At 43.1% G+C, this 17514-nt stretch overlaps 1 protein-coding gene across 7 annotated transcripts in view; it reads right to left on the bottom strand.

Moving 5' to 3' along the window:
- LOC144772901 (uncharacterized) overlaps window positions 1-17514 on the bottom strand; it is a 273873-nt gene that overhangs the window by 136039 nt on the left and 120320 nt on the right. Inside the window, exon 13 of one of the 7 annotated variants that reach the window (XM_078657604.1) lies at window positions 77-162. The exons of the other annotated variants lie outside the window; for them this stretch is intronic. Within the exon in view, the coding sequence (XP_078513730.1) occupies window positions 148-162 (15 nt within the window). The 3' untranslated portion in view covers window positions 77-147. Of the gene's footprint in view, window positions 1-76; window positions 163-17514 lie in introns of those variants that run through there. 7 annotated transcript variants of the gene reach the window in all.

Raw genomic sequence — 17514 nt, 5'->3', positions numbered from 1 at the left:
TTCAAAGTTCTTCATTTCTTGATTTAATGCTTCTCAATCCATGAATATTCGGAAAAGTTCAGCATATACACAAAACGCAGTCCATTAATGGTCATGTAGAAGAATCCCTGGTATGTTCAACACCCAATGCATTTCGATATAAAACCTTCACCAGGGGAAATGCTGTAATCAACAAAAAACATTTGCTTGTAGTTCAAAATATGAGATTCTTTTTTAAATTGAGAAAAAAGGGATAGACCAAACCGGTCACAGCAAGCATGTGATCATGCTGTTAATCATGCTCATGAGACATGAACCTAAAGTGTCCCAACTGTGCTGCCCGGCACTCCTAAAAATCTTCCCATGAATGCTCTGTGCCAAATACGTGCGTCAGAACAACGTGTGCTTAGAAAACATGTGCTAAAAAAACGCGTGCTTACAGAACGTGTACTTAAGAACACAAATGCTAAAGGAAGGTCTGTGTCAGTTTCAAACGTGACTATATATTATCTCCAATCTCACCTTCTCTGCAGACTCGTGCCTCACGTTTACCATACAGAAGAGTAACTGTGCAAAAGCAAAGATAAACCAAAACTCTGTATATTACTGCCTCTTAGCTAAATGGAACAATATAAGAAACCTCGTACACCGCTGTGCTCACCTGTAAGTATATGCCGTAGCTCTCTCTCTTTACCACTCGGCTATAACTACTGTGCTGTCCGCTGCTATGGTACACCAATCTGTCGAAAATGCAAAGAAATGCGCAAAGGAATGCGACATGAACCCCATACTAATAATAAGCGTGTCTATGTTAAGCTATTAAATCACGAAGGACTACCTGATGGCTGCCTGTATGCTGGTAACGCTCTCTTCCCACGGCGTACCTCTCTACTCAAAATTCGAGCCACCTGTGAATCAACAAGCCATTCTCCAATGTACGCGGAGCGTATCCTACGAATGAACACGCCCCTGCTTCGTATATCCTGCTCGTCAGTACCATCAAAATAAATAACGGACTCAACTCTCTGTTCAACCAGAAGCCCACGGTTAACCTAAGATGGCTCCCTTCAAACCAACTAAACTTTATCAACATAGAGTCTTCAGCACAACGAAACCACAACGAACTATGCCCTAAAGACCAACTTTACTATGCGTGATAGCGTCCAAAATAAATAAAACAAAATGAATAAAAAATAGAAATGGTGAACCCAAATCTAAGAAACCAGATCTAAAAAAAGCTCCTGAGAAATAAAAATAGTCTGCTGTGCTGCTGTCAGAAACAGCTGCATTGTAACCTCGTTCCGAAAAATAGTCCTCATACTCCATAAAATAGTGATGCCTAAACTCAAGTGCCAAATGAAAAAATTATCTAGCTGTGTCTCCCCTATGCACCACTAATGTGTCTGTGATTATTCATCTCAGATGAGCCTGACAAACACATGAATAATATATCAAATAAGAATAACATTAGTCATGTAAAAGCCAATACATAGTATTATAACCACTGTACAGTATCGTCATGAAAAGCATAACATTTCAATTCTGTCATTCAGCCCATGGGGTACCTTGGTTCTCAGAAAACGTATCCAATGAGTCTCTCTCTGTGCTAAAAAACGGTTGCCATCAACATGTTGGGACTCAACCACCCTCTCCAAAACCGTGAACCTTAACTGGGGTATCGTATGATTCATTTCTTTCCAATGTACCGCTAAGCACGATTTAACATTAATTGTTCGTATCATACTCTTATGTTCTGTCATACGTACTTTCACTTTTCTGGTAGTACGCCCAACGTATACAAGCCCACATGGGCATTTAATTGCATAAACTAACATGCTTGAATTACAGTCTGACATATGCTTAAGTTGGATTTGTTTGCCTGTGTGTGGATGAGCAAACATGTTCCCAACAAGTACATTCCCGCAGTGTCCACAGTTTTGGCATTTCATCATCCCTTTCTGACCAGTATCAATGGCAGTGTGTTTCTCCTGCTTGAGAATTTCTTTTAGATTCTTGGACTGTGAAAAAGCAAAAATAGGTTTATCCAGAATTACCTGTTTAAAATCCGGTTCCTGGTCTATAATTTCCCATCTCTTCAAAATGCATTTTTTTTATTGCTATCACTGCTGTGGAATATTTTAACACAAACACCTCTCTCTTAGAGGGTCATTTAGTAACTTTATCCAGCAGCTTAGTCCGTTGTATAGAACAAGCTTTCTGTCTGGCTTTCTCTAATACCGTGTTGGGGTAACCTCGCTGTTCATAGTCCTGACTCATGGTGGTAATTTCAGAAATACTCTGTTGTTCACCTGAACAGATTCTATGCGCTCTAATGAACTGTGATAATGGTAGATGGTTTTTAAGTGACTGTGCATGAAAGCTATCATAATGTAGTGGGTTGTTTCTGTCTGTAGGTTTTTTATATAATCTGGTAGTTAGTGTGTTTCCTTTTCTTTCAATCACAATGTCCAAGTAATTAATTTGATCTGAACTTATAGTGTATGTGAATTTGATCAGAGCGTGGCAGTTGTTCAGTGTTCCTAGGACAGTCTGCAGTCGTTCTTGTGAACCCTTCCACAATATCAAGATGTCATCTATATATTTCATGTATAATAGAAGACCCTTAATCCAATCTGTTTTGCTCAAAATGTGTTTCTCCTCAAATCTGGCCATAAACATGTTTGTGTATTCATTTTAGATTCATTTTAGAAGCTTTCAGAGCTGCCACTCAAACCCAAAGCGTATTATGCTTGATTGCGTTACCTTTAATGACCCGATAATCATTTTGAGACCAAAAGAATAGATTGTCATTAAAGAACTGTACACAATAGAAAGAATAGCACACTATAAGTATAGGTACATCTGGATCAGCGAATTTGAGAGCCAATACCAAAGCCCGCAGCTCAGCCAACAGAGCCGTGCAGTCACCGAGAGACTGTGTGTGGATCAAGGAAGACTGAAACTCACCGTCAACCATAGAGCCCACCACAAAAGCACAGGCAGCCGAGTAAGCATGTTTGGAACCAACAGCCAGCTGTGCAGATCCGTCGGTATAAACTATACATATGTATTGGTCAAGAGAAAGCAAAAACTGTTGTGCAGGATGAACCAATTCGTACTGTAAAGACTCCTGCGTCTGCAAGCATGGGTCAATGATAGAAGTGACATCAGCCGATGTCAAAGCACTTGCCCACTAAATCCCACGCGGGTGTAAGGCTTTAGAATTCGGTACTCTCGCCTTTGTGACCGCCCCTAGAGTAGGCACAGTTGATACCATTAAAATGCGTTTCCCCTGAGCCAAAGAGCGTTCCTTCAGAATCGCCTCTGTACTGCTGTAAGAATTTTCTCAATGGGGGAAAAACACATCTCTGCTGATGTATACAAATGCAATTTGTGGCAATGGGGACAGTATCGCCCTCATTGAATGTCAGATAAGTGAAACCCACTGTACCAGATACAATCTGTATGACTAATCCATATGACTAAGTTAGTTGTGTTGTCACAAGTTAACAAGAAGATTTTCGCAAGCAGATCAAACTGCAAAGGCCAAAGAATATCTGTCTGTTCTGGAAGAAAAACAGGGTTAAACCCAATTAAGTCAAAGGGACCTGGGTAGCTATCAGTACAAAAGGAAGGGGTCCCAGACAAGGAACAAATGATTCAAAATATAACTTGATTTAAAATATACAGTTATTACCAGAAGCAAAAATATTTGATGCAAAAAAGTTTAATTCAGATTTGCATAGATTGCCTTTCATTGGTTAGAACACATAATACATTTTTTTCAAAATAGCAAATTTTATTAAATGTGCCCACATTCACAACGGGGAGGGGGTGAAGTGAGGGAAGTGTCAAGGATAGGATAGGATAAAGGGATAGTCTGATTCATTCAGTGACAGGTATTATTCTCAATTCAAAAAATGAATTCATGTGGTTCCTTTAGCCAAAGGCCACAACATAAGGCTCAAAAAGAGTCCAGAAAAAAACTGATGCAGACAACCTAACTCCACTTCAGCCGCTCGAGTCTTGCTTGGGGTAGGAGTTGGTGATTGTTGAATGGTCTACGTTTCGACCCAGAATATATGTAGGAAATTAGTCCTTACAGAACGGGTCTTCTTCAGGACAAAGAAGTTGTGGGTGGGCGACCTCCTAGGGGCAGTTAAAAAGAAATCAATTAGCACGCGCCCATCCTGTTAATTATTACAAGGAGGGCGGATTTGAGAAAATTGATCAGTTAAAAACGTGTTGTCAAAGTTTACATAAAACACAAGACACATAGTGAGGGATTGTATTTCAGATACATAGAATATGGTAATAGCTCACCTATCACGGAGGGCAAGAGGAACAGAGTCACCAGGGGCTGAAGTCTCCCGGACCAGGGTTATAAATTTGCAACTGAAAATTACAAGGAAAGGGGTTGTCATCTCCTATTTAACTAAAGGTCACACCTCATTCGGTTTAAACTCTAATTTGTTAAACCAACAGATGCATCTCTGGTCATATTTAACTTCGGGCTTTAATCAAAAAACATAAAGAAATCACCTGTTGGACCGATTTTTATTAATTTGAATACATAGGGTAAAGATCTCAAAAGTTAAACATTTGCATAATGTCGAGAGGCACGTCTATTATGTGTGCATTATATATCGTCTCTCTACACTGAGTCAAAAGCATACCTCTGAACTCAGGAGGGTTCTCGAGGCGTCCCGCCGATAGATATTTTTTATTTCATATTTCTTCTGCCTTAAAAGTGAGGAGAAAGGCACTTAGCATTCAGGCCGTACTACACCACATTTAATCCAACTAACACAGTTTCACGTGAGGCTTACCTCAAATGCTCAATTTGGTTTTAGGCCGGGTAGATCCTATGTAACCGCCACACCTCCTGGTGTTTGGTTAGTTCGTATTATCAAATTAGTGGTGATTTGTTCAAAGAACGCCTGTGTGTGGGGGACACGGTTGGAAAATAATGCTATCGGTAGTTTTCATTTACACAATTTATAAAAAAAACCTTAGCTGTACAAAAGACATACCTCTGAGCCAAGGGGGTTCTCGAGGCGTATCGCCGATAGATATTCTTTGATTTCTTATTTCTTCTGCCTTAGAGTGAGGAGAAGGGCATTTAGCATCAAGGCCACATTACACCACATTCCATCCAGCTAACATGATTTTACCATGAGGCTTACCTCCGATGCTCAATTATGTGGAGGCAGGGTAAATCCTATGTATTCGGCACACCTGTCTGCAAAATAACAAAGTGCCAATGGGTTCATATATTCGACCCATGTGTAACGGGTTTTTTTATATGTCCCCAACCAAAAACGGGGCCACACGCTTACCTTCAAAATGTTTAGTTGGACCAAAAAATATCCCGCAGCTCAACGTGTTTAAAGCTCTACCACAACGGCGAGGCCTCGTTCACATCCTGGTTAGTTTCAAGGGGTGGAGCATAAAACGCGAGGCCTTAATGGAGATAGTAAAAAGACTACGCCCCTGCTAGTCGCAGCATTCTAAGTCGATTCAGTGCCCTCCAATCATTATTGGAAAATAGCCTATTGTTCAAGGCTATTAAGTGCATAAATATATAATTATCAGAAAATAAATATTAAGCCTAATTAAATCAAAAAAGGGCTCAGAGACGCACAAGGCTGTATAGAACAACCTTAAAGGGACATTGCTCCTCTAGACATTTAGGGCAAATCATATGCACGGACTTTGTTCAGAAAAAATACATAAAAAAACACCAAACGAGCGCACCGCGCCCCTTGTTGTTGAGTAATTTTTGACATACATTTTATGTTATTCAAATACCATCTAATAATGGATCATTAGGTTGGCACATTTAGTACACACAATTCCTTCATTATGACATAAGATCTATGGCTTGCCCACCAGACAGGACCGCAAAAAAAACACATAGTATTGACAAAGTAGTAGTATATACAGAGGTTATATATCCAGGCATTGTGCATTTATCTCCCATGATATTGTAAATCAATCCATCTCCTAGATTTCTCATAGAGAGTACATGTCATATTGTTTGGGCCGAGTGCACTTATCTCACAGGACAGTGTAACCCATACCACATTTCAAGGTTTAGTCCACCATCTTACAAATCTATAAATAAAGCATTTTTTCCCCGCAGAGTAATGCAGAATGTTCAATATGTTACCCTGTGGAAAAGATCAAAGATTAGCCAACTGTACAAAACTGCTTCCAGATTCGTTTAAGCGATGTAGATAGTTCAACATGATACCCTATTGAAAGAAATCAAAGATTAGCCAACTGTACAAAACTGCTCTCAGATTCATTTAAGCCCTCAACTACAGAATTGAAAATATGGATCCACTTCAGCTCTCTGACATTTAGAATGCTGGATAGATCACCACCCCTTGGGCCTAGTGTTACATGTTCCAAAACTACCCATTTCAATGTTTCAGGCATGTGGTTTTCTTTAACACAGTGTTCAACCAAGGGTGCCCCAGGTACCTTACATCTGATGCGGCTGCAGTGAGCAAGGAATCTTGCTTTCACACGCTGCTGGGTCTGACCTACGTATATGAGATCACATGGACAGATTATGCCATAGATCACATTCCTGTTGTTACAGTTCGTGTGGCTTTTGTGTATGTGTCGATGATTTTTGAAAAGAAAGTCCTTAGATTGAATAGTAGACGTGCAAGCCTTGCAATTCCCGCATCTAAAATGTCCAACTACAGGTGGTTGTTTCCAGCAAGAAGCCAAAGTAGGTGCAGATGGGCACTCTAGAAAAGATGATACTACATAGTCTTTAACATTCCTAGCTTTTTTGAAGGCGTGCATGGGTACATTTGTAATCTCCAAATCATCTGCAATTAGACCCCAGTGTTTGTTTATAGTCTTTTTAATTGCATGACTCTTTGTTGAAAAGGTAGTCACGCAAATCATGTGTTCTTCTGATTGACGAATACGTAAGGGGGGTTCCAGGAGTGTTTCACGGTGACAGAACCATGCCCTCTACCTGGAGCCCTTGATCAACCGTTTTGGGTAACCTCTCTCTATCAAACGCTTCATCATTGTGTCGGATTGTGCTATATATCAAATGCGGAACGGGTACCTGCCCTATGGATTTGGACAGAAAGGCCTAGGAGAGGTCCAAGTGTATTAATATAGAGACACCTAAGCCCAGGCAAATTACACCACACAGACAGATTTATTCGTTTTGTATCAAAATTTATTTTTCATGAGTAAATTTATTTTAACGACTGCTTTTTATTGCAGATACATAAATATGTTTCGTGGGTTAACCTACACCGTAATAAATAGACACAATAATAAAAATAAGTATAAATAGTGGTTCAGATTCCGCTCTAACATATCATCAACATTCATTCTCAAATCAAACAGCACTAAGCGATGATGGTTGTGGATAACATGGGGACCGATGGTTCGAGGTCCAGGTAGGTTCTGAGGGTTCCTGGATAGGAACAAGCGCCTACGCGCGTTTCGGTGTATGGTCCCGTCCGGGACTACACCTTCATCAGGGCACAGTGGGTGGGCGGAGGGGGAACCACAAACAGGTAAGGTTTCTGTGAAATAAACATTAAAAACAGTGGTTAGGTGTATATACATTTTTGCGAGGGTTTAGGTGTAAACTAGATAGGCTGACATCTACAATCAGACTACGGACATCCAGTTTGTGGGCGGTCAGGACTAGGCTTGCAAAACACATTCATAGCGTCATAGAGGTATTTATTTACAGAGAAGGGGAACAATGAAGGGACAGTTTAAAGGCTATACTTTAATGGGACTGCTGGTAAGCAAGAATAACAAAAGTGAAGGGTCTGACAGGGGGCTGCGCATTAATTTAATTAAAGTGCTAAAAATAGAGATATAATGGTTTAGAGGTGTTTACCTGGTTTATCACGGGGGGGTTTATTTCGTCTAGCTTGAAGAGGCACTGTAGTTATCAGCTTATGATAGGAATATGTCGAAATTCACCGGGAAGTTTCTGCGGGAATTTATCTTGTTAACATCTCCATGCTGTTCCATGCTCTTATCTACCGGCATTGTGCACTTTTATGAGCATGCACTGTTTTTTAACAGGGTCTCCACGTCTTCAACCTGCTCTAGGACTCTATCAGCCTCGCCCTGCCTGAGCACTTTCCCGGGGGCAGACTTTTTGCCCTGCCCATCAGGTATGCCTAAACCGCTAAATTTATCTGATGTTCTCTCTAGACCACTAACTACTGAGAGACTTTAAAAATGCTTAGAAGTCATCAGGTTCCCCTTGAGATGTTAACAAGTTAAATTCCCGCAGAAACTTCCCGGTGAATTTCGACATATTCCTATCATAAGCTGATAACTACAGTGCCTCTTCAAGCTAGACGAAATAAACCCCCCCGTGATAAACCAGGTAAACACCTCTAAACCATTATATCTCTATTTTTAGCACTTTAATTAAATTAATGCGCAGCCCCCTGTCAGACCCTTCACTTTTGTTATTCTTGCTTACCAGCAGTCCCATTAAAGTATAGCCTTTAAACTGTCCCTTCATTGTTCCCCTTCTCTGTAAATAAATACCTCTATGACGCTATGAATGTGTTTTGCAAGCCTAGTCCTGACCGCCCACAAACTGGATGTCCGTAGTCTGATTGTAGATGTCAGCCTATCTAGTTTACACCTAAACCCTCGCAAAAATGTATATACACCTAACCACTGTTTTTAATGTTTATTTCACAGAAACCTTACCTGTTTGTGGTTCCTCCTCCGCCCACCCACTGTGCCCTGATGAAGGTGTAGTCCCGGACGGGACCATACACCGAAACGCGCGTAGGCGCTTGTTCCTATCCAGGAACCCTCAGAACCTACCTGGACCTCGAACCATCGGTCCCCATGTTATCCACAACCATCATCGCTTAGTGCTGTTTGATTTGAGAATGAATGTTGATGATATGTTAGAGCGGAATCTGAACCACTATTTATACTTATTTTTATTATTGTGTCTATTTATTACGGTGTAGGTTAACCCACGAAACATATTTATGTATCTGCAATAAAAAGCAGTCGTTAAAATAAATTTACTCATGAAAAATAAATTTTGATACAAAACGAATAAATCTGTCTGTGTGGTGTAATTTGCCTGGGCTTAGGTGTCTCTATATTAATACACTTGGACCTCTCCTAGGCCTTTCTGTCCAAATCCATAGGGCAGGTACCCGTTCCGCATTTGATGTTTCTTTCCCCGTCTACCTGCCTTAGATTGATGTGGGGTCCCCCTCTGAATTGAAGTTTCTTCGCAGCCCGGTGCTGCGGGGGTTAGTGCACCTGATTCTTTCCTCTGGACTCCAGTATTGTACCTGGTCCTCGACTAGACTTGTCTGAACTCCTGAATATTCTGGTTGATTGTTGTAATTTTTTGCCATCCCCCCCTGACGCATAGTCTCTTCCTCCCCCCTTCTTCCTCCCCCCGAGCCGCATCCCGGAGCTGATTATCCCCCCTTTGAGATCATCACATGGAGAGCATTAAAACCTTCTGCTTCTCCGATGATGACTACGCCAAGATGGTTGGCGCTACATCTAGCGACAATTCCGCCTTTCTTCCCCCTAAAGGATTACAGGGTGAATGGTCCAAACTTCTTAATCTGCGCAAAAAATCAAAACGCACAGAATCACATGCCAAGTTTATTCTCGATTATCTGAAGGCGGGAACCATACCTATAGGCCTTAGAGTTAGAAACATCCCGGGCCTCTTCATAGAGATTAGACAGTTCCTGGAGAAATGGGCTCTCATCTCCAATAGATGCTCCAGGGACTGGATGATGCTTATAATCGAGACGGCCCGTGAGATCTTGGATATGCTCGCTAAAGAAATCGAGACGCTTGAAGAAAAATTAAAATCAGAAGATGCCCTAGACCTTGCTAAAAAGAAACTCGATGAGATTGAGGCGGAATTAGACTCTTTCTCTGAGTACTTACTTAAGAGGAAAACGGAAAAGTTTCGCAAGGATATCCGCCTCTTCACGCAAGAGAAGGCATATCCTTACCTTGCCAGTAACTTTTATAGTGCCTCCAATAGTGTGGACCAACAGAGTGGCCACCAAAATTGGGGCAATCGACGCATAACCACTTTTTCAGACACCACTGACTCCGGCGGCGAAGAGAACCACAATTCAAATTATGATACCCATTATGACAGTAATTATCCCCCTCCGGGTAGACCGGATAACACTGACAGACCCCTTCGATCCAATCGTTTTTTAGGGAACCGCCGGGGGAATTACAAACCAAGGAATCGGAACCCGCACAGAGGCAACTACCATCAGGGTCCTCCTCAACCATATGTCCAGACTCGACATCAGCAGTACTGGACAAGGTAAGACCAATTCCGGTCTTTAACCTGTCCACCAATGACATGACCCCGGACACGATGGGTCTGTTATCGAGGGGTCTATCCTTTGGGCCCACCACACGGTTCAATAAATTTGAGTTTCTGAGTGATCTTCATGCATTTTTCAGAAAAATACGCCTGAGGAAATTTTTCCTGACTCATCCCTCCCCGGAGGAAAATGAAAACAAGTCGGGCCTCAAACCTCCGTCTAATTTTACTCCCAACTTGGAGGACATAGGCCATGAGGTCGGGACCTTTGAAAAAACAGTCATCCTTAAAATCAATAGGATGTTTAAATCTATACCCAAGGGATCCCGCAACCTCACTAATACCGAGGAAGAAACTCTGAAGTCTCTGAAAACTAATGACACTCTCACTATAAAACCATGTGACAAGGGTGGGGGCATCGTCATTTTCGACACCCCCACATACATTGAAAAAATGAACACCCTCTTGTCCGCCACTGAATACTACAAAAAAATAACGAGGAACCCGGAACCTGCCCTCAAGCGCCGTATCTTACAGATAATTGAGAGAGGAGTCCACAATGGTCACATTTGTGATAAGGAAGCTGAATTCCTCACTCCCACATTTACCAGAATGCCGATCATTTATGGGGTCCCGAAGACCCATAAGAATCTACATGACCCCCCTCTCAGGCCTATCGTGTCTATGATTGGATCCGCCTTAGAGCCATTATCCAAATACATTGACCGATTCCTCCAGCCCCTAGTGGGAACCTTGGAATCCTACATCAAGGATACAGGCCACTTTATTTCCAAGGTGGAAGGAATAACTTATCATCACAACCGGCAACTCCTGGTCACCCTGGATGTGGAGTCTCTTTACTCCAACATCCCCCAGATAGGAGCTCTGTCCGTTGTACAGAAGATCCTAACATCTAATCCCCAAATTGAGAATGCCAGCTTCATCATGGAATGCCTAAAAACAGTTTTAAAGGAAAATTACTTTGAGTTCAATAACAATTTTTACCACCAAACAGGTGGAGTCAGCATGGGAGCTGCGTGTGCACCCAGCATTGCCTGCCTGTACATGGGAGAATTTGAACGAACCCATATATATAACGAGATGGCCCCATTCTTCGAGAATGTGCGCGCCTGGTCTCGTTTCATTGACGACGTGTTTTTTATCTGGGAGGGGGATGACACCACCCTGATTGAATTCATTGCTTGGCTCAATCTAGCTGACCCTAATCTTAGGTTCACCAGCCATTTCAGCCAAGACAAAATTGAATTCCTGGACCTATGGGTCGGACATCATGATCAGGTCATCACGGTATCCCTTTTCACCAAACCCACTGCCCGTAACACCATCCTTCAATATGGCAGTTACCATCCCCGCTGTCAACGCGATAATATCCCGTTCAGTCAATTTCTCCGAATTAGGAGGAATTGCACAGACATTAGGGACTTCTTAACTGAAGGAGATATGCTTAAGGAGAAGTTATTACAACGGGGCTACCCTTACCGGCTGGTCAAGGAGAGCTTTAAACGGGCCAGATACTACAACCGTGATTCCATGTTCGAACCCAGGAACCCCACCCCTAAGGAATCGATTGTTTGTATCACGCGACACTCTACGGCCAACAACCAACTTAGACAGGCCATTAACTCCAGCTGGTTCCTTTTGAATTTAAATCAGGACCAAAATGCTCTACCCAAACCCATTTTTGCATTTAAGCGCAATAAAAATCTTAGAAACCATCTAGTAAGAGGCAAAATGCGTGATCCAAAACCATTGATCCAAAGGTCCATTGTTGGTCCTGACCCCATCACTGGCAACCACAAATGTGGCAGATGCCAAGCATGTCCGAACGCCATAGGAGGAAATGTGATCCCCACGCCCACCCGCAGTATAAATCTTTCCACAATGACCAACTGTCGGACGACCAATTGTGTTTACATTATCTTATGCCCGTGTGAAATTCCATACGTTGGCGAAACGAGCAGGGAGATAAGATTCCGTATCGGGGAGCATAAATCCAACATACGTATCGGCAAAAGGGGAGCCCCCCTTGTCGAACACTGGATGTCCCTCGAACACTCTGAAACAGACCTTAGGTGGTCTATATTGGAAAAGATGCAAACACCGGCGGGCACAGACCCCACACTGTGGAGAAAAAAACGAGAGGTCTTTTGGATCTTTTTTCTTAACAGTGTGGAAAAGGGTCTTAACGAGGAATGCCCGTGGGCCAATGCATTACTGTAAACTACAACTTCGTTCCTTTCTGTGCAGTTTTTTGCAGACAAGGGCCTTTTGGAACCTGAGTCCCCCATTATGGCCTATCATTCTCATGCAGGAACCAAGTATTGAATAGCACTCGCTGAGGTCTCCCTGCCCACTGACAGATACTATGCACCATTTCTCTCTAATAACACTGCATGTGATCTACTTGCAAGCATTTTTTGCTCCAAATTTTTTCTTTGTTCTCACAGCATCCTGCTCGAATATCCTTTTCCTTTAGTAATTTTCACCCCCCCGATCATCTGTAGCGCCCCATCACCTTTCTGCGCCCCCCTTCATGTTATATGAGGTCGTTCTATCCCGGAATCCGGCCCCTCTCGCCACTCCAAGATGGCCACCACAGTTCCCTCACATTTTCGGGGCCATCTCAAACCGTTTTTTATTTCACTGCCCCCTCTGAGGTTGCGCGCCTTCGCAGCTGACCGCTATCACCGCTTCCAGCCCACTATATATAGAGACGCCCATAGTAGCGTGACCCTGCTCCGTGACCAGCCGTTCCCACACCTGTGGAGTCCGCCGACCGGGACACTCGACTTGATGCGACCTCAAGTAAGTTGACATCTCCCAGTCTGCAATGCCCCCTTGCGCTCGCCCGCCAGAACTGTAGACTCCATCTCTAAGGATCGCACTCGAACATCACACGGTGACCTTTATTCTTTATCTTTCCAGAGTCACTGCTGATCCCCGTAGCCATGAGAATGCCAGGACGGACTTTTATTGCCTAAACAGCAGAGGGATCACATTACCATCCCTGACACCCTCCGGGTAAGATTTCGAGTCCGCACCCCCCGCTCACGCAGTTCCACTCTAGGCGCTAGCGCATACATGCTGTAGAATTCCATCGTTAAACCAGCCATCTCTTTTGTGTATATATTCCTTGTACAGGTTTCCATTTAACCCTGTACTGGTCGGCGGCGCGCTCCCCCCTTCATTGAGAATCCACAGAGGAGAGCATTCCCTGCAATCACTGGTAATTGTGCCCGTGTGCTTTTCTATCTTGCGTGATTGTTTAAACCAAGCGTTCCATGCTCTTATCTACCGGCATTGTGCACTTTTATGAGCATGCACTGTTTTTTAACAGGGTCTCCACGTCTTCAACCTGCTCTAGGACTCTATCAGCCTCGCCCTGCCTGAGCACTTTCCCGGGGGCAGACTTTTTGCCCTGCCCATCAGGTATGCCTAAACCGCTAAATTTATCTGATGTTCTCTCTAGACCACTAACTACTGAGAGACTTTAAAAATGCTTAGAAGTCATCAGGTTCCCCTTGAGATGTTAACAAGTTAAATTCCCGCAGAAACTTCCCGGTGAATTTCGACATATTCCTATCATAAGCTGATAACTACAGTGCCTCTTCAAGCTAGACGAAATAAACCCCCCCGTGATAAACCAGGTAAACACCTCTAAACCATTATATCTCTATTTTTAGCACTTTAATTAAATTAATGCGCAGCCCCCTGTCAGACCCTTCACTTTTGTTATTCTTGCTTACCAGCAGTCCCATTAAAGTATAGCCTTTAAACTGTCCCTTCATTGTTCCCCTTCTCTGTAAATAAATACCTCTATGACGCTATGAATGTGTTTTGCAAGCCTAGTCCTGACCGCCCACAAACTGGATGTCCGTAGTCTGCTTGTAGATGTCAGCCTATCTAGTTTACACCTAAACCCTCGCAAAAATGTATATACACCTAACCACTGTTTTTAATGTTTATTTCACAGAAACCTTACCTGTTTGTGGTTCCCCCTCCGCCCACCCACTGTGCCCTGATGAAGGTGTAGTCCCGGACGGGACCATACACCGAAACGCGCGTAGGCGCTTGTTCCTATCCAGGAACCCTCAGAACCTACCTGGACCTCGAACCATCGGTCCCCATGTTATCCACAACCATCATCGCTTAGTGCTGTTTGATTTGAGAATGAATGTTGTATGAATGTTGATGATATGTTAGAGCGGAATCTGAACCACTATTTATACTTATTTTTATTATTGTGTCTATTTATTACGGTGTAGGTTAACCCACGAAACATATTTATGTATCTGCAATAAAAAGCAGTCGTTAAAATAAATGTACTCATGAAAAATAAATTTTGATACAAAACGAATAAATCTGTCTGTGTGGTGTAATTTGCCTGGGCTTAGGTGTCTCTATATTAATACACTTGGACCTCTCCTAGGCCTTTCTGTCCAAATCCATAGGGCAGGTACCCGTTCCGCATTTGATGTTTCTTTCCCCGTCTACCTGCCTTAGATTGATGTGGGGTCCCCCTCTGAATTGAGGATTGTGCCATATAGTCTTCTTTCCTACTGCAGTTCCTCCGAACACGCAGAAACTGACCATAGGGCAAGTTGTCTCGAAGGCTCCGAGGATGATGACTTGAATATTGCAACAACGAGTTTCGTTCCGCAGGCTTTCTGAAGAGTGTGGTATACAGTGTGCCTTCCTCTGCTGCTATCGTGATGTCTAGGAAATCAATTTTGCTGTTATTGGCTTGCATCGTAAATTGGATGTCAGGAGATTGCAGGTTTAGCCAAGAGTGGAAGCGTTCAAGTTCACTATCGCTCCCCTTCCAGATCACCAAAATATCATCAATATAACGCATCCATAGTTGTATTTGATGCCGAAATGGATTATGATCACTGATGACAAAAGTCTTTTCATAAAAAGCCATGAACAAAATTGCCAGGTCCGGGGCAAAGGCTGCCCCCATTGCCACGCCCTTCGTTTGTAAATAGAATACATTTTGAAACATAAAAAAGTTTCGCATCATGGCGATCTTCAATAGAAGGATGATAAATGAAGTAGGTACTTGTACCGGGGCTTCCCGACTATCAAGGGCTGCAGTGGCCACCATAAGAGCCTCCTCCTGGGGGATACTCGTATAAAGCGACAATGTCGCAGGTTACTAGTAGTTCCTCATCTGGATTGAATGGTTTCCCATCTACCAAGTTAATGGTGTGTGTGGTATCTCTCAAATAGGTAGTAGTTGCCTCCGCTAGAGGCTTTAAGAAAAAATCCACATAACGGCATAGAGGGTCAAGGATGGATCCACATCCGGAGACGATAGGACGTCCTGCAGGGTTATGTATGTCCTTGTGCACCTTTGGTAAGGTATATATGGTTGGTATGCGAGGGTGGCTCTGATTAAGGTACTGATATTCATGATCCGTAAGGAAACCTTGTTGGACTCCTTCCTGCGTAACCCTCTGGATCTCAGCCGCCAGATCTCTTGTTGGGTGGGATGTCAGCTTCTTATAGCTCACGCCATCGTTTAGTTGACGCCAGATCTCTTCTTTGTATTTCATTACATCCTGAATGATGATGGCCCCACCCTTGTCGGCTGGCTTCACCACGACATCGAACCACGGCGAACGCTCGACCAGGCGCAAGAACTACAGGTGGTGAACAATACCGGCACGCCAGTTATCAATTTGTCATCTCAACAATTCAACGAAGATGAGCTCAGAGTTTTGAGCAAAGGCTTGTCATTTGTTCCAACAACACCCCCCAATTGCTTCAATACGCTAATGGAACTCTCCAAATTTTTCAGAAAAATAAGATTACGATTCTTTTTCAAGAACAGACCACCACCCAAGGATATATCTGTAACCGGATTCAGGGTACCATCCACTTTTGTACCTCCAACTAACACAATGAGCCATCGAATATTGGCATATGAAAGTATTATTACTGGAGAAGTCAAGAAGATCTTGAGTGAGAAGACATATGTGAAATATAATATTAGGAAGACCGAAAGAACAGCCCCTTGAAACTTTAAAATCTAATTGCAATGTCGTGGTGAAGCCAGCCGACAAGGGTGGGGCCATCATCATCCAGGATGTAATGAAATACAAAGAAGAGATCTGGCGTCAACTAAACAATGGCGTGAGCTATAAGAAGCTGACATCCGACCCAACAAGAGATCTGGCGGCTGAGATCCAGAGGGTTACGCAGGAAGGAGTCCAACAAGGTTTCCTTACGGATCATGAATATCAGTACCTTAATCAGAGCCACCCTCGCATACCAACCATATATACCTTACCAAAGGTGCACAAGGACATACATAACCCTCCAGGACGACCTATCGTCTCCGGATGTGGATCCTCCTTGAGCCTCTATGCCGTTATGTGGATTTTTTCTTAAAGCCTCTAGCGGAGGCAACTACTACCTATTTGAGAGATACCACATTCACCATTAACTTGGTAGATGGGAAACCATTCAATCCAGATGAGGAACTACTAGTAACCTGCGACATTGTGTCGCTTTATACGAGTATCCCCCAGGAGGAGGCTCTTATGGTGGCCACTGCAGCCCTTGATAGTCGGGAAGCCCCGGTACAAGTACCTACTTCATTTATCATCCTTCTATTGAAGATCGCCATGATGCGAAACTTTTTTATGTTTCAAAATGTATTCTATTTACAAACGAAGTGCGTGGCAATGGGGGCAGCCTTTGCCCCGGACCTGGCAATTTTGTTCATGGCTTTTTATGAAAAGACTTTTGTCATCAGTGATCATAATCCATTTCGGCATCAAATACAACTATGGATGCGTTATATTGATGATATTTTGGTGATCTGGAAGGGGAGCGATAGTGATCTTGAACGCTTCCACTCTTGGCTAAACCTGCAATCTCCTGACATCCAATTTACGATGCAAGCCAATAACAGCAAAATTGATTTCCTGGACATCACGATAGCAGCAGAGGAAGGCACACTGTATACCACACTCTTCAGAAAGCCTGCGGAACGAAACTCGTTTTTGCAATATTCAAGTCATCATCCTCGGAGCCTTCGAGACAACTTGCCCTATGGTCAGTTTCTGCGTGTTCGGAGGAACTGCAGTAGGAAAGAAGACTATATGGCACAATCCGACACAATGATGAAGCGTTTGATAGAGAGAGGT

The sequence above is a fragment of the Lissotriton helveticus genome, chromosome 1_1, assembly GCF_964261635.1.
Source record: "Lissotriton helveticus chromosome 1_1, aLisHel1.1, whole genome shotgun sequence".
Taxonomy (NCBI): domain Eukaryota; kingdom Metazoa; phylum Chordata; class Amphibia; order Caudata; family Salamandridae; genus Lissotriton; species Lissotriton helveticus.
The sequence above is the reverse complement of the archived record's forward strand: the minus strand, read 5'-3'. Positions and strand labels throughout refer to the sequence as shown.